General features: G+C 44.0%; 1 protein-coding gene across 1 annotated transcript in view; it reads right to left on the bottom strand.

Moving 5' to 3' along the window:
- Adamts16 (ADAM metallopeptidase with thrombospondin type 1 motif 16) overlaps nt 1-18234 on the bottom strand; it is a 112195-nt gene that overhangs the window by 75609 nt on the left and 18352 nt on the right. The window contains exon 5 of the mRNA XM_021652998.2: nt 1883-2144. Within this exon, the coding sequence (XP_021508673.1) occupies nt 1883-2144 (262 nt within the window). The remainder of the gene's footprint in view (nt 1-1882; nt 2145-18234) is intronic.

Raw genomic sequence — 18234 nt, 5'->3', positions numbered from 1 at the left:
ACTCTGAATCAGGACATGATCATACATCCAAAACTATCTGAGTTTAAATATGAAACACAAGTAGAAATCCCACGCCATGGCCTAGTGACAAGTCAACCTGAAACCCACGAACACTGAGAGCATTCTCTAGAATTATCCCCAGGCTACCTGTTAAGGCACATGGGCAATAATGAATTCTCTGTTCAGCTTCGGAATCCATCCCCAAGGTAGTTCATTGTGTGTACTCACAAGTACACTACAACTCAGAATATTTTAAAATATGTAAAATTTCCCATTCCAAGTATTTCATCTGAGGAAATGCAATGTAATCAAGCCCAATCAGCCTCAAACCTAAACAAGCTAAGGCCGACTGAACCTTCATTAGCATGGTAACCTGTGGTAACCTGTGGATGTAGCAGCTGTCCTGGGCCAGTCACTCGGCCTCTGCAGGAGCTCCTGTACGGGTTGCTGCGGGGCTGCAGAGGCAGAGAGAGTAAACACACACAACTCCTGGTTCCTCTCTAGAAAATGTTAGACTTCAGATGTGTGTGGTGTGCTTGTAGATCTTAGGTCTTAACCCCAAGTGGTGGGAAAACTTGTGCAACACCAAGGCAGACTACATCAGAGGGCAGGGCACCTACATCCCAGTGTTGGCTACAGGGGCAGATGGTCTGCAAGGCTGTGTGTCTTGTGGGCCAGAGCACTCAGAAGTCCTTAGAGCAAACACTCACATGTTTCAAGTCAGTGCTTTCGAATGTCCTGGGAACATGTGACTCTGGTTAACCCTGCCTCAGCTCATGCCTACAGCTGGGATAACAAAGTTCCCTTCAACAGTGGATGCTCCAGTCAGCATCCACGCTAACAAATTCTCTGCTCTGACCACGTGTGGCTTAGGGAATGCAGAGACCACGCTCACGTTTTTTTGAAAGCAGGTGTTCTAATGTAGACAGCCTTTTCATTGAGTGAGGTCCAGTTAGAAGAGCAGGACCTGAGAAGACCAGGATCCACCCCCACCAGAAGTCAAGCATGCAAAAGACACATCCCGCTGAATTTGATTCGCCCTGAGGTTTCCAGGTCTGTCTGAACACGGCGTTTGTATTTCGTTCACAGGATAAAATGGGTGCAGACACTGTACAGGCTCCGATCCCTCACTGGCACTTGTGCCTTCATGGAGCACCATTGAGTTCATCCATGCACCTTATTCAGCAGGATCTACTGAGCCAGGTTCTCTCTTTTGTTTCAGAGGCAGATAAAGCCTCTGGTCAGTGCCAGAGAAGGCTGGGACTAGAGGCCTAGGCTTCCTTCGTGTTCCCTGGGAAGGGCTAGCCAGGCGATGTCTGAGTACTCAGGCAAAGAGGGGACTCCAGAGAACTGTGGCTTCCTGGATTGTGAGAGCTACATCACACGCAAACAACAGTCCTCACTCAGGGAATCAGATTCAGCGAGGCGCTCATAAACGCTTGCTGACAAATTGCAGGTGAGTGCTGTCCTGCACTTACCTCTTTGATGTGGTGGTGTCAAGCTCCAACTATGCATATAAATAAGTTACCTCAGCAGGAAAGCTATGTGCGCTTTAATATGTCTAAACCTCAAGTATAGAGTTACTGGGAGCAGAGGGTGATGCCTAGGCTTCTTTTTTTTTTTTTTTTTCAAATGTCTGGCAGGTTCTATACTTCTGAGAAGTGTGTTGTTTAATCTGCTCAAGGAATAGCTTTCAGAAAAATTATCCACCACATCTGTCCTCCACTCACGAGAGATAAAATACCACTACTGGAGTCACCCGGTGACAACAGTGACAGTACGTTTCTCCTTGCGAGAAGATATGCCTTTAATAAGGTAAAAGTGTTCCACGATTTTACACAATTATACAAATCATTAAATACACAGAATCGCTCTTACATACATTTCTTGCGTCTTCCACAGAAATGCTGCTTTTGTGGGAGGCCAAGCTGGAAGCTGCCTCGGTAAGGGTGAGATCTTGCCAGATCTCGCTTCCTGGTGACCATGAGGACTTCATTTTCTCTGAGAGCCTGGGGTTCTGTGGATCTCTTGTACAGTACATGGGAGGGAGAGCCACCCTGTACAGACACGTTTGATTTGCTTGTGAGGTGTGGAGGCAGTGGCTTTAAGAAGTAATCAGCATCCTTTGTTCTTATCATGCCTAACTGGAAAGGAGGGGGAGAGAGAAAACATAATGAAACACCATCATAGAAATGGGACTAACCCGTGCTGGATCTGTTGTTATTCTTCCTCCAATATGGCTCCTTGCCAATGGAACCTTGGGCAAGAAGGACTCAATAGCCTGGGCCCATGAGGAAGAGCAGGTAAGTCCCTGCAGAGGGCCAGAACTCTCCTAATTGGCATCTTCTCAGGGGCATGGGGTGGTTCTGCAGGCTGGCTTAGAGATGACGGGGGAAAGGAGAATCACAACCCACCAAAGACAGGGAACTTAAGCCACAACTACTTGACTCTGGAGAAAACACGTGTACAGGGTAAGATATTGATATTGGCAGGTCATCTCAGTGAAGAGAGGAAGTTAAAATCCGAATAATTTCCAACAGTCTATTCAAATGAACTTCAAACTTTTAATAACGTGTGATACACTCCAGAAAATATGTTAACAGAATTAATCCAGAACAAAAGACGAAGTCTTCATTTAGAGCATGGGAAGATGTTACTAAACAACATATCATAGGAAACCAGAAAGAAGTGATTTTATGAGAACAATAAAATGCCTATATAGCAAAATTGAATATAAAAAATAACCTTTAAATATGTTAAGGAGATAAAATTGAGAAATTATATTTTTAACCTTTTTAAAATGGCAAAGACAGCCATTTTAAAATGGATAACAGCGATTAATGAGAGTGAGGATATACAGCTGAAAACAGAGACCTGGGCCACATTCAGGAGGTGTGTGCTCCATGGCTATCTAACACATCAAGATTATAAACAGACTCCTCCATCCTAGGGTTTAAGCCTTGACAGTCCCTGCCAAATATTTCTTGAAAGCATGTTTTTGTACTTGCAAACATAGCACAGTGGAAAGATAATTCACCACAATTAAGTGAGGTACCCCGAGATGCAAGGATGGTTCAATATACACCAGTTAATAACATCACAACAAGATAACAAAGGCCAAAACCATGTGATCATCACACAGATGTGGGAAATCATTGGGTAAGATTCAATTTCCTTTCATGATAAAATCACCAAACAAGTTAGGTGTGAAAGAATGAACCCTGACTGCGGAAAGGCCATATTCAAGTGCAGACCTAGCATCACTGTTCCCGCTGGAGAAACGATCACACTGTGTGTGCTCTGACCTGCAAGAAGGCACGATGCCATCTCACCACCTTTATTCAATAAGTTATTGGCAATTTTAGCCAGAGCCATCAAGCAAGAGAAAGAAATAAAGGACATTTAAATAAGAAAGGAGGAAGTCACCTTGCTGCATATAGAGCTCACAGTGGTCTCAGTTTCTCCTTTGCCTAGTTGTCCTTACTGCCAAAAGCTAAACAGAGAAAATCCTCAGAGTCCATCCAAAACATTAGCATCATTGTTTAGCAATGTTGCAAGGTGCAAAATCAACACAGAACAACACAACCAGCAGGGTGGGAAAATGGTCTGAAAAATTGGCAGAGAATTGTCTATGATAGGTATGGAAAGGAAAGAGAAGTAGGTTCAGTCAGAATCTAAAAAGCTCCTCACAAGGAGCATTACCTCAGGCTGAGGGGAGAACTGAAGAGGACACAAAGGTATCATTAAGGCTCATCACTGCTAGAGAATATTCAAAACTCCTTCTACCTTGCCCTTGTATGCAGAACTTTGCACTGTTATTATGCTGTAGCTATCCAAGTGTATTTTGAAGATTCAGTACATGCTGGATGAAGGGGACACATGGCTATGGTTGCCTGTGATTTCAGGAGCCTGTGAACCAATCGAACCATTCTCACGGGGAGGTTGGGGGCAGGGAGTCTCTGAGACCGATGCTCATCAAATGAAGCCCTGTGCTACCAGGCTGTCCACATGAGCTGGGGGACTTACATGGGCTAGGTTGACAGGCATGCAGAAACATTTTCTAGGTATTGGGAAAAGGCCAGTTTCAACCACAGGGAACAGTGATTTGGGATGGGAGGTCTAACAGAAAGCCCAGGCTCTCACACAAGGTAAGTTAAGCATTAGCCACAGAGCTCCTGCTGGAGAAGCAGAGAGGACAAAGGAAAACTTGGTTAAATTATCAGCGAAGCCATCAGGACCATGGGGGGTTGGCCTCCCAGGGCCTAGATTCCACCCAGGTGGAAGTGACAAAGCTTACAATGTCTAATCTAGACTTGGCAGAGCAAGGGCAGGCCACTACCCATGAGCAACAACTTTGGCTGCTGGCACTTTCAGCTGAATTAGGGTTCCACGACATAGTTCTACCTGGGAACAAACAGGCTTGGAATTCCTTCAGTCCTCCGTGCCCCTGGCCAGCTGAGTTTCATTCTTTTGGTGTTTTAATGGACCCAGAAGTAGCATAAGCAATCAGGAAGGTGTTCAGCTTTATATACTACTCAGATTAGTTTTCCACAGTATTGAAGGTAACCGGTTTATGTAAATATTCAAAAGAGACGTCATGGTCTACTTTTATAAACTTTCTTACTTGTGAATAATCACTTGCTTTTAAACCATCCCTTAGAAGAAGAAAAAAAAAAGACTCCCAAATCCTTAAGATCGAGCACAGATGTTCCTCTGTGTCTCCAGAAAGCCTGGGATGGATTTAAAATAGACACCCAAGCTTTGGTCTTGTGGTTGTAACATTTTCTTGCTGTGTGAGGGTGGATGCTTTGTTCAGCCTCTCATTATTATTTTATCATTTCCTAGGTAAACAGAAAGATAATTGTTGAAACCTTTTTGAAAACCTTAGTAGTATATTCAAAACACAGGTTCTGTAAAGGGTGGCCATCTAGTAAAAGGTGGCTGAATTAGCAAGACAAAGAGCAAAATATACTATTCTTCACCCTCAATGACCTCAGATTCTCCTCTGGTGACTGTAGCTCTTCCTAAAGATTTTCCAGCCCCTCTAAAGTCCCGATTCTCTAGCATCTAACACCACAATCATCCTCCCCAGCCTTTGTTCTGGCTTGTTCTAGGTTCCTTGTGTGAAGTCTTGTGTTCTGTCATTGCTGCCCAGATTGACAGCATCTTTAGCTTCCCAAGTTCAAGCTGTTCTCTGGTCCTGAGGCTAGTGGACTTCACACTCAGGTAATGGAGTCCTGAGGCGCAGGAGGAATTTGTGGATTTTTACCAACCAAGTGCTCAAGCATCACATTTGTTTAATTAATAACCTGCGGTATAATGCTTTATATCTAAATAAGTTTTAATTTTGCTAAACATCTAGAGTGCAGTAACTGATAAAAATGATAATTTAGTAACCACTGAAAACCAGTGGATGTTGAAATATTTTTAAAAGTTGCTCTACTACCTTGTTTGCTTGCCAGCTTATTCGAGAGGAGGGATAAATCATGAAAAATGAATGTTTTCTCCCTATCAGGGTGTCTCTTTACTTAACCAAGAGGATTAATTTGGAAACTCATAGAATGTCTAGTGTATCCCTGCCTATACCTCTTCCCAGTGGTGTCGGAGGGTAGATTATTTTTCAGGCTTCAGCAGAGGCTGGTATCTCACATGCTTGCATATCTCCCGGGGCCTGCACCTCACGGCTGGCCACTTCTACCAGTCGCTGGAAACTTAGTAGTTTTCTGGTGTCCCCGTAAGGGGGAGCACAACATGTTAATCCTGAAATCCACTTTCTCCTATTTGTAATTCACATTTAGAAGTTGGTGTTTATGACCTGAGCACTTGCTGACTGCATATGTAGATATGGATGCATAAGGTTTCCATGTGCATTACATGAGTCCAACATACATGGAGAAGCTATGGAAATGGCTGTATGTGTGATAGAGCTCCACTGATCAGACTCTACGTTTATCTCAGATGATACCCTGAGCCCTATCAAGGACTCTGGCTACCCATAGGTACAGTAAAGAGAGGATTCTGTTCGACATGAAAGCAGGTATTTAACTCCTAAGTGATTCTACTTGAACATGCCCCCCATTCTCAAGAGCGTGATCTGAGAAACAACTTTATACTCATTCCAGGAGTCCTCAGTGATACTTCAGAAACAGTGCAACAGTCCCAGCATCCAACAAGCATTTATCAAAGCCCAGCTGCTCGCTCTTTCCTCATAACTTCAGGATCAAAATGAACCTGGCCCAAGACCAGCACATCACTTGCCACATCTGCTCCAAACCACAGTCAGTTTTGTTCCAAGATGACATATGATGGTTTGAAAATAAAAATTCAGCCAAAGTCATTGCAAAAGTTAAATAAGCCCAAGCTCTTGCCCTCTCCCAACGGCGTCTTGGGTTGGATTCTTTTTCTCTTACTGTCACACCTGGCTAAGGCTCTGGACTTTCTCAATGCTGCTGCCTCAGACAATGAATGGGTTGCTTACAGGGACCATTGTCACCCTAAACCCAAACCTGGCCTCGGTGCTTCTGTGATTTAGTCAGGTCTACACTCAGTTCCTGGATACTTTCCAATTGCTTGTCTGTCAACTTGAAACAGTAATATTTTGACAGTTGACACCTTGACAAGGTTTCTAGTTCAGGTTTAATCTTATTAGTTATGGCATTACTCATGTCACAAGAATGCAATGAAGAGGTCTCAGCCCCAGGTCTCTCACACTCAGGATTGAACCCGTATTGAGTACTGTAAACTAACATTGCATCTTCATCTGATGGAAGATTTGAGCAGCTGAATAGTGATTTGGAGCATTGATGCAATGGTAAGCACCTCCCTCTCCTCCTCTGCCCCACTGTACTAAAATCGATTTCCAATCAATTCTGCTCATGAAAACCTTCTTAAATGCATTTAGTATATGCACCATGTAAATTTTGTTTTCTCACACCAAGTATCCTTTGGACATTCTTCATAGAACATATGAGCACAGCCCTTCCTAGGTATAAAATATCAATTGTCAATGTTCTTCTCGTTGTCTTCCAAATGTGGACAAAGAGTGGCCTAGTTTTCTTCTCTTGCTGTTGTAAACACCGTGACCAAAGTACCTTATGCATGAAAGTGTTTATGGTACCTCACAGTTTATAGACCATTGTCCAGGAAAGTCAGGGCAGGAACTTAAATCAGGGATTTGGGAATTGAAGCAGAGAGCACAGAGGAATAAAGCTTATTACTTGGTTCCCCAAGACCTGTTCTGCCTGCTTTCTCATACAATCCAGGACCACCTGCCAAGGATGGCACTGCCCACAGCAGTCTGGGTTCTCCCACATCAATCATTAAGCAAGAAAACAGCCTCCAGACTTGCCTACTAATGGAGTAATACCTCAGTTGACGTGCCCTCTTCCTACATGACTCCAGTTTGTGTCAAGTTGACAAAAACTCACCAGCACGGGCAGGAAATGACTAGATCTAGAAATTAAACAATGTCATTGGGCTTTATGGTCCACTCAGAGCTGAAACATCATAAAGCCACCAAGGATGTCATGTCTGTCACTTTAAAAGCAGCTGTCCTGCATCTCTAAGTTAATTATATGCCCTAAATTTCAGTTTATACACCAGAAAATCATAGCATCTTATTAACAGTCTTATCAAATCACAGTAAAAAGTGTTTAACCAGAAGTCAAACAAATGGAATAAAATAGAGTACATGCTTAGACATCATGTTTGAGAATAACTTTGCCCTAGGAGAGAGCAAAACCTCTGACTGTAAAGCATGGCCAAAATACCCCTCTGTCCTCAGAAGAAGCAAAGGGTACTAGAACCAGCAAGAGACCCAGACCATACCTCCTGACTCTGCTGTTCAGAGTTCAAGACCCACCTGGACCAGAGTCATGCAGCCAACTTCCTACAACATAGGGAATTCTGTGCTAACAGTGCATTGCCCTCAGTAACAACCATCCTTCTGACATATTATAATTGGTAAAGCCAGCCAACGGAAGGGTGAGAGTCACACATGAGCCCTGCTCACCTCTAAGAATTACCTTAGAGATAAAAAGCAATGTGAGCACACAGTAGCTTTGGAGTGAGGAAAAGGACATTAAGGCAACTCTCCAACGCTGATGCCAGTTCCTTGAAGTCAGTGAGTCAAACTTAGCAGATGACAGACCACACCAGTGAAACAGGAGCAAATGAGAGTGTGACCGATTCCTGGCGAGCAGATGTCGTGTCTGCAGGAGTCCCAGCCATGTCCTGATGGTGCATCAGCCCAGGAGGAAAGAGGCTTAGCCAGCAACATGCTGTTATCTGCAGGCTCTGAGCGCTCTCATTCAGAAAATCAAGAAATTTTTTAAAATTTAATTTTACTATTTTGAGAAAATTTTCTGTGAGAATTGCGTTTACATTACTTCAACTTCCTTCCCTCATCCATGACTCTTTCTATATAATTATTATTGTTACACATATACACAAATAGACACACAAACTTGCACGCGTCTGTTTATCATTGGTCAAATGTGTACACCCAGGGCTGACCACTTGGGGTTATAAACTATAACTCAAGAGATTTTAAAAGCTCAGTGAATGACTATCAAAAACCAGAAAAGGGTTGATGTAAAAGAAATTTAGAGTAAATGAATGAGGGAATAGTAAAGATCAATGTGACTCCAGAACAGAAGTTGTCCAACACCTGAGATCTGGATTTTATGCTGAAATGGGTATGCCTCATGGATATTCAATGAGAAAATAGACCACGAAAAAGAGCCAAGAGAACCGATACCATAGGAAGATATGGCTGAGTATTTCAATGGCAGGTCCTACTCTCTGAGAGATTAAATGCACCATTGCCCATGTTCTACATTAATCTGCTGGCCTTGTCAATTTTACAATCTCTCTCTGACCAACCTACCGCAAGCATTTAGTCCATTACACAAAACTTCTACCTGTGCTGTCACATAGACAGTGGCAACCAATCATCACATGTAGCTATGCAAACTTTAATGGAAACTGAAAAAAATAAATAAATTCTGCTCTGGAGCTGCTCAATAGATACAACAGACATCCAGGGCCAACTTTAATGCAAGTCTGTCCCTCCTCAATCCTCATTTGTATCGACCGTATCAGACAGCATACTTTTCTATCATGGCATAAGGCTCTACTGGACAATGTCAGCGTATGGCTCAGTCCTCATATTTAGCCACATATTGGACAGCATATGTTCCTATCATGGTACAAAGCTCTACTGGACAATGTCAGAGTGCGGCTGTGGATTGACAGGCTTCAAGACACAGCATTTCTCTATGATGGAGAGTATATGATGTACAACAATGTACATTTTGTCTTGTTTTGGTTGAATGGAGTCAGGGCCTTAGGCATGCCAGGCAGGTGCTTTGCTACTGAGCTATAGCCTCATCAGGGGGCCCACTACCCTAGACTGAGCACATAATAAGACTGCTCTGGGCTGATGCAAATTATGTGAACTAACAGCAATCGACAGGAATGTTTAAACGAGTGACTTTACTTGAGGCACTGGAAATTATTGATGCTATCCAACGTAATCTAAGAAAAATGTCGTAGATAAAACTTTGTGACGTTTCCTTCTAAGGTTGTCTGGCACTGAGACATCAGCTCAGTTCCCTACAGTGGGAGGGACTTGGTCCTTTTAATCCAGACTTCATGGGTAGCTCTCCTCACCCTGCTCTGCAGTGGGCCAGCTATCAGCACAGACCCAGGTATCCCACTGCATGATCCAGACACAGTTCCCCGAATAGATGAATGTCCTTGTTTCCACAGAGCTAAAGTTACAGCATGGGTTGTAGGAATGGATGATGAAAGAGTCACAGCAATGTCCTGTTTAATGTTTTCCGAGTTGCAACGTAAGCACTTTTATTTTACAAAATAGACAGCCCAGGCTACACAAGGACGTCTTCATGCAGGGAAAGGCCTAAGTAGAGTAGCCAGTAAGGCTGCCTGGAGGAGGGGACACTTCAGCAAACCAGCTGTGATGTTCACCCAGCTGTGGTGAACATCCACCTACGCAGACATCCGAGGGGCCTTGGGTGAGAAGGGATCAGCTGCTGTCAAGGCTCAAGGGCTGCAGTGTGATCTTTATGTTCCTTGTACTATACATGCATGTGGCACATTCTTCACTGATACACAAGACAGTTGAATGACTATTCTAACACACAACATTCCCTCCAGCTCATCACAGAAGGACCAGGTCAATTTGTAGAGGCGAGTCTAGAGTCCAAGCCAGCTCTTGCCTCAAAGACACATGAGCTCTAGCTACCACCCTTCCTGTCCCACTTATGTCTCTCTCTCTCTCTCTCTCTCTCTCTCTCTCTCTCTCTCTCTCTGTCTTCTACAGGGAGAAGCACAAACAATCACGTGGTAACTATGTCATGGACACCACTGGTGAGCGCAACATGCCTGCTGACCTGGCTGGGCTTCCTGAGCCTACAACCTGGGTCAGCTCCTCCCAGGCTCCCTTCAGCCCACATGCCACATGTCGCTGTCATGTTATTCCAAGATCACACACGTTCTTTAGTCTCAGAGCATTCCATGTCACATCTCAGTCTTCCTGGCCCACAACTCCTCAGGCATCTGCTTGCCTGGGTCTTTCTCTTCCTTTGGATGGCTCAGAGGAGAAGCTCGCGTGCTGTCACGTTGCTCTTAGTGGCAGAGCAGCTGTCGGACCAAGGCCTTGTTCCCAACACTGTGTCAGTAGCGCAGCTTCCCCCAGTGGTAGCGTCAGCGTGGCTCCTGTGCTTGAGCTGTGCATGCATGTTTGAGAGTCACCCACGTATATCAGAACATGTACCGTGTTGAGAGACTTGCTTTCAGGTTTTGGAAGAAGGACGGATCCGTGGCTGTTTCAGTATGCCAGTGCACATTCAATACAGCTACTTCAAAGCGGGGCAGGAAAACTACAGTTAGCTGTCAAGGTCATGGGGCAGATTGTGCAGAAGGAAGTACTGCTTGGAGCCTGCAAAGGAGGCAGACATAGCTGGCACGGGACCCAGAGCAGTGGGGAAATAACCAAACAACAAAGGGTAGTGCAGCAAGTCACTGAAGAGGACAGTGATTGCCAGGGACACTTCTTTATAGGTGTATTCTGGCAAGAGTTGGCTGCAATGTCAAGAGGACTCTGGACAAAGGCAGAACAGCACTCAGAACAGCACACAGAACAGCACATGTGTTTCCTGGCAGAAGCTATGTGTCTTGAGGCTATTGACACTTGGTTCTGAATTCCTGTTTCCCCCATATACTGCACCACTCCTGGGTGACTGCTGGGCTCCTGGCCCTCTACTTAAGGAGAGGCTGGGGAAATTTGTGATGAGGTCATGTAGCTGACACTTAGCTCATGAGTCAGCTTTTTTTGTTTTTTTTTTTGTTTTGTTTTGTTTTTTCATGTCAACTCAATCCCTAGGGCAGTGTTTCCTTTCTTGCAGTCATGCTATGTATATCTTTTACAGCAGAGCCCCTTGAGCTCCAGGCTCCTGGGCGGGCGTACTGTTTATCTATGGCTCTTAGAGGGCTGTGCTCTTTCATTGATTACCTATAATGCAATTTCTTCTGTCCCATAATCACCCTGAGCCTGTGGGACAGATGCACACAGAGGCAGACGTGGTGCTTAGCAGCTACTGTTACGAAGAAACGGAAGCTGGACGAGTCTGAACGTCTGTCTGCTGCTGAGTGAAAAGACAAGACCTGACACACTCACACAGAAGATGCTCTTTAACAACCAAATGAACTGAGGAGCCGAGAAACACTGCCCTGAGGACGGGTCCAGGTGTATTATGCTGAGAAGGAAATCATTGCTACCGTCTGCAGCCAGTGAAATACCTAAAGGAGACAGTGGGAAGTTGCCTGCATGGTTGATGGGTTGAATGGGGAGAGCGATTGAGTGCCAAAGGGAATAGGCTCTTTCTGGGGCAATGTCTAAAAATCAGACTATGGGGACCAGAAAGATGGACCAGCAGTGAAAAGTGCTTGCTCTTTCAGGGAGCCTTAGCGCAGGTTCTAGCACTCAGGTCTGTTGTAAAACCACCTGTAACTCCAGCTCCAGGGGAGCTGGCACTGTGGCCCCTGTGGTTACCCACACACTTGAGGCATACAGTCACGTGGACAAACAGACAGACAGAGAAAAAGACACACAAACATTTTTTTCATATGCTGTCTTCTTAGGTTTTTATTTTTTAAATTTAATTTTATTTATAATTTATTTATTACAATTTATTCACTTTGTATTCCCCGCTGCAGCTTCCTCCCTTGTCTCCTCTCAGTCCATCCTCCCTTCCTCTTCTCCCCCATGGCCTTTCCCCCTATGCCCTTTCCCTAGTCCCCTTCTACCTGACCCTAGCTTATCAGGTCTCATCAAGGCTAGCTGCATCATCTTCCTTGGTAGCCTAGCAAGGCTGCATCAAGGGGAGGTGATCAAAGAGCCAGCCAATGAGTTGATGTCAGAGACAGCCCCTGTACCCCTTACTAGGGAATCCACTTGGAAACTGAGCAGCCTATGGGCTTCCTTTGTACAGGGGGTCTAGATCCTCTTCATGCATGGTCCTTAGTTGGAGTATTGGTCTCTGCTGGGCCCCCTGGGCCCAGGTATTTTGACTCTGTTGTTCTCCTTGTGGAGTTCCTGTTCCCTCCAGGTCTATCTCCCTCTTCTTACATAATGTTTCCGGCACTCTGCCCAAAGTTTAGTTATGAGTCTCAGGATCTTCTTTGATACCCCGATGGGTAGAATCTTTCATTTTAAAATCAGATTATAAAGAGTGTTTTTGATAACAGCATAAACTATTCAAATGTTAGTGGTTCACACACATGAAGCAGCAAGCTCTTGTTACATCAACTATAACTCAACCAAGCATTTAGGAAATAAACCAATAAACCGAGCCTCTGGAAGGATGACTGGGAAACTGGGGATCCTGGCCCTCTGGGATCCTCTGCTGACTACCTTGTCTATATCAGTTGCCTCTTGGGAGTTCAGGGGAGCTATGATGAAGCCATTCTAAGAAGCATCCTAGGAAGACACACAAGCTAGTCAGCAAATTACAGAGATCTAAATGCTGATGGAGGGTCACGTGGTATGCAAAAGGACAGCTGCAAAACAAGGAGGGCTGAGGACTCAGCCAGCACCAGGAGCAAGCAAGGTGTGTACTCAAATAGCTACCCTCAACTCTGGGTATGGCAGAAAGATTTGTCTGTCATGTTTTTGAGCACCAATACTCCAGAAGGCAGCTGTGATGGGAAAGCACATGGCCGTTCCCATGATGCCCCAGTGGAAGGTGGGGAGAGGTCGCTGAGTTCCCTGCTCTAGATACAGTACAGGAGCTAGACATTCCTTTATTGAAGAAGGTATGAGGTTAAAAAAAAAGTATTACTTATGAGCCTGCCATGTCTTCCATGTCCCTCCACGGCCCAAGCCTTTTTATTAACAGAATCTGAGACATGTTCCCTTCTGTGGATGATCTGAATCAGGTGTGGGCTGGGCTATGAAAGCATGAATGCTCCTCAAAATTCACAGATCTGACACCAAGACAAGCCATGGGCCTTGCACATGTATGTGCCCGTGATCTGTTGTCTGTGTTTTTCCAGAGCGGGGGATAGAAAGTGGGGCAGATGCTACCTACAAAATACTATCTGACTTTATATTCAGTTTAAAAAATGGCACTTCCTAATTTATTTTCAAGCAAGTTAACTCTAGACACCTAAGGTTCCTGATGAAAAGGTCACTGAGGAATTTCAACATGAAAGCTGACCACTGCCTCCTACCTTCACTGTATGACCTGAGCTTTATATGCCATTTGCTAAGAGCATGGAAAGGATCATCTGTGGCAACACTGTTTTACCCTACTTCTGTTACACATGTAAAAACCTAAGCAGTTGCTTTGAACATCTGTTACTATGGAGACCAAATGGCACCATTCATAAATTCCAGACTCAGTTATGCATATGGCTGCATATACTCTTGGTCACGTCAGCATCCCAGGAGGATTATAAATGTTAGCACAGACAGTATTTTCAGACTGTTAAACTTGAATTGTACGATCTCCATAAAGTTGATGTGGCCACTGATACTCAAGAAGATCTTTATAGATGTGACAATACACACAAAACTGACATTTAAAGAACAACTCCCTAATAAGCCGTTGTCAAGAATCTATTGTACAAATGGCATCTTGTTTTCCTCCTGGAAACGCTGATGTCACAATAGCTCAATTATTCCACAAAAACCTGGACCATTCCTCATCTGTGGGAGGTTGTTTACTGTTAAAAATGCCTGGACAGACCCACTGCTTCTAAGAGGACAAAGTAAAACACAAACCAAGCAAAGGAAAAGATAAAAACTAAGGTTAGCAAATAACTAACACCCAGCAACCAACAAAACTCTGCCAGACTAGGATGGCTACTGAGGTCACTCGCTGCTGTCTCTCTATGCCATTGTTATGTTATCTTTGGGAGCCTTTGTTTCTAGGGAGCAGAGGACTCTGTTGCCCTTATGGACTCAAAGGAACCCCAAAGACATGTCAATATTTTCTTCTTCCCAGTACATGGCCAGGAAGCCAATCTTGGAGAAGTATAATACAAGTAGGTTGCCCAGAATGCTAAATGCCCTTTTTTTGTTTTTACATTAACCAGTACTATAACTGATTTATTATACATTTATATTTATTATTTAACTCCTTATTAGCTGTAATGGTTGCAGCTGTTTCAACACAGATACCCTAAATGTAGTTGAGGGTTATCTATGTCATCTCTCCTATAATTATCTCACACAATAACTTTCTGGTGGTTTTGATGATCATCTTTTGAGAAGCAGGACCTACAGAGAACTCAAAAGAGGGCGACCATGGTAGACTTGCAGCTCTTTCTACATTTTTAGCTCAAAGAATTCCTCTGAATAGACACTTTCCAATTTATTAATTAGGACAAAGATACCTTGGGGAATGGAGGGTGGAATTTCAAAGGAGAGATCACGTGCTCCAAATACTGTCCTCTGGTACACCATCTGGAACCCCCCACACTTCATATACATCAATGTCTGCAGAAGTCTGAAGGTTGGCCCTAATAGAGGCCTGATCTCCCATAGACTACTTCTGCATGCTGGAGCTCTGTGCACAGCCCTGATAAGAATGCTTGGAATCTAATTATTCCTTCAGGAAACCAAACTCCCTTTAAGCCTTATGTTTAAATATTGTGGCAAGCATGTATGTAAGTCCTTCAAATGGTAACCCTCTGTACAGGAGAGTGCTCTTCCTGACAGGACATCAAGCCTGCTCTTCCCAGGTGGCTCTTGGCTAGTGAGGTGCTTCCTGGCTGCTCTTCCCAGGTGGCTCTTGGCTAATGAGGTCACTCCAGAGCCATTTACCAAAACCAAATGTCTGAAAGGACAGCCTTGTGAAGTCATTATATCTGAGTGTGTGAGAGTGAGTGTGGCTGGCATGGTATGAGTGTATGTGTGTGTGGCCTGTGTGCATGTGTGTGAGTGAGTGGGTGTGCACATGCATGCATGTGTATGTGTGTGCGTGTTTGTGCAGTGTGAATGGGTATGTGAATGTGTGGTGTGTGTATGCTGTGTGAATGTGTAGGTTGGAGTATATGAGTGTGCTGTTAACATGGCACTTTTTCCATGTCTGTTGTTGGCATAGCCACACTGGAAAAGTTACTGCCAGGGCCACAGCTGTGTACAGGTCCAGACAGCTGTGAAGCAGCTGAAGTAAGGGAATGAGTGTGGGTGTGGTGTAAGCTTCTGGGCTTCTGTATTGCTTTTTGATATAATGCATTACATCATTTTATCTGTGTTTATATCTTCTCTCTCTTCCCTTCTCTTCTCTTCTCTTCTCTTCTCTTCTCTTCTCTTCTCTTCTCTTCTCTTCTCTTCTCTTCTCTTCTCTTCTCTTCTCTTCTCTTCTCTTCTCTTCTCTTCTCTTCTCTTCCCTTCCCTTCCCTTCCCTTCCCTTCCCTTCCCTTCCCTTCCCTTCCCTTCCCTTCCCTTCCCTTCCCTTCCCTTCCCTTCTCTTCTCTTCTCTTCTCTCCTCTCCTCTTCCCTCCTCCCCTCCCCTCCGCTCCCTTCCCCTCCTCTCTTCTCTTCTCTTCTCTTCTCTTCTCTTCTCTTCTCTTCTCTTCTCTTCTCTTCTCTTCTCTTCTCTTCTCTTCTCTTTTTCCCTCTTCTCCCTTTGCTAAATAATGTTGTGTCAGGAGTGTGACTACTAGAGCTGTGATTGCCACAGATGCCTTCAAAACTCTTTCAGGTGAGTGAGGTTGTACCCCATATACACACCACATGATAAAGGCATGGATTTTATATATTCAAATTCTTTGGCTGATAAGACCCTTTGTTACCCAGATAGTCACTGAGACTTCAAAGATATTGATGAGAATGTCCCTGAGAAGAAGAACATGTGCAGGTAGAAAATTCCTGACATTCCAGAGTCCGTTGGAGACGGACATGGGGTTGGAATTTGGTCTTTTCTTGCTAGATATCAGCTTTTAGCAGGTAATATGCTTAATTCCCTTAATGTAAGATGGTGCAATACTTAATCCACACTGTCAGCTTGACGCATGAGTTAACAAAGTACTAGAAGTCCCACTGAGCATGTCTGTGATGCACTTCCAAAGAGAATTGCATGAGGATGGAATACTCATCCTGAATGTGGGTGGCTCTGTATGGCCTGTTGAGTTCCAGACCGAATAAAAAGTAGAAAGGAGAAAGCCAGCTGAACAGCAGCTTTCTGACTGTAGCTGCAATGCAACCAGCTGACTGTTCACCCACATCTCTTAACACAAGAATAAAGTGCCAGGCACACCAACAACTCCATAGCCTCACTTGTGTGCACAGCATGCAGGGCAGCACCTGGCCACTCTATCCCATGGCAGAGACCGATATGATCACACCTTCCATATGCAGGATGGAAGGATGAAACTAGAGAAAGAAGAAGTGGTTGGGGGGTTGACACTGAAACTGAGATCAAACAGAAAAGTCTTCTTAGAAATCTAATCCATTTTGCAATGGGTGGCATGAAAGTGAAATGTAATCTGTGAATAATTGCCAAATAAGAGGTTTAAGTTGTAAACTACACAAACAAATGGGATATGCTGTCAAAAGGAAGCTAGCACACTTCCCTCATGGCTGGATACAGATTTTGTATAGAATGCATATTGTAGTGTTGCTATCATTTACAGTATTATCACTTTTCACATAGTGTAAGATCCACATTTTTGAGAGCTGCTATGTGATATTATAATTTTATAGGTGTGCATGCTTTTAAGACTTTTTGACATTGAAATTGCAGTCTGAGAGATTAGTAATTTGCTCACACTTAAAAACAAAAGTGCTTAAGTTCTCTCAGACCCTGTGATTTCCAAATGCATGTTGTAGCACAGAGCACAATCGGATCTGAGATTTCCTGGTGAGATCTAAGGCGAGTTCTCCAGTTCCCAGCCACTGCTGAATGTAGGACTCAGCCACAAGACCTCCTGGAGGTTTCTGAACTCTTTCACACTTTACAGTTTTTAGGTAACACTAGGAGTTCTTTCCCTAATTTAAGCAAATGCCAACTTTTGCATACTTCTATCACATGCATTGGAAACTGTGGCTCTGTTGAGTCCTGTTGCTGTCATTTCCAAACAGTAACATTGAGATTGTTTACAAGACAAATGCATTTGCAAACCAAAAGCTTTCAGGGACCAAGAAGTACTTGTGTTCCCTCCAGGAGGAGGAGGCATGACAAGCACCTCAGGGCCAATTCCTACTTGTAGGGGAGGGCAGGAAACTTCAAAGCATAGGAGATCCGGATGGTTAATTTTACTAAAATGGGTGATTCCACAAGCTCTTTCCTAATTAGCATATCAGAATGCTGGAGAGACAGGTGGGAAGCCATTACTGGCATCAGATCCAAACCACCTTTAGTTGGTAAACAGGCAGCCAAGTTGTGTATCTCAGCAACATTAAAGATGCAGATGAGAGGGGGATGGGCACAGAAATGGCTAAATTACACCACTGGCCTTCAGAAATCGATAATGACCACGACCCTATATGTAGCATGTGCACTGCCCTTTATAATTAAGCATTTACTATTTATTTTTTTGAGGCTTCCACAAGTGTACATTTCAACTAGGAATAGAACCAGGCAATAAAATATGCAAGCTTCTCTTTTGGCTTATGATTCCACAATCCATCACTTTTTATTTTATTGCCTAGTGATGACCTACACAGAGAATAGCCAAAACTCCCCAAGCTTCAGCTACATA

This window comes from Meriones unguiculatus, chromosome 3 (genome assembly GCF_030254825.1).
Source record: "Meriones unguiculatus strain TT.TT164.6M chromosome 3, Bangor_MerUng_6.1, whole genome shotgun sequence".
In the NCBI taxonomy this organism is placed as follows: Eukaryota; Metazoa; Chordata; class Mammalia; order Rodentia; family Muridae; genus Meriones; species Meriones unguiculatus.
This window is presented reverse-complemented; position numbering and strand designations above follow the sequence as displayed.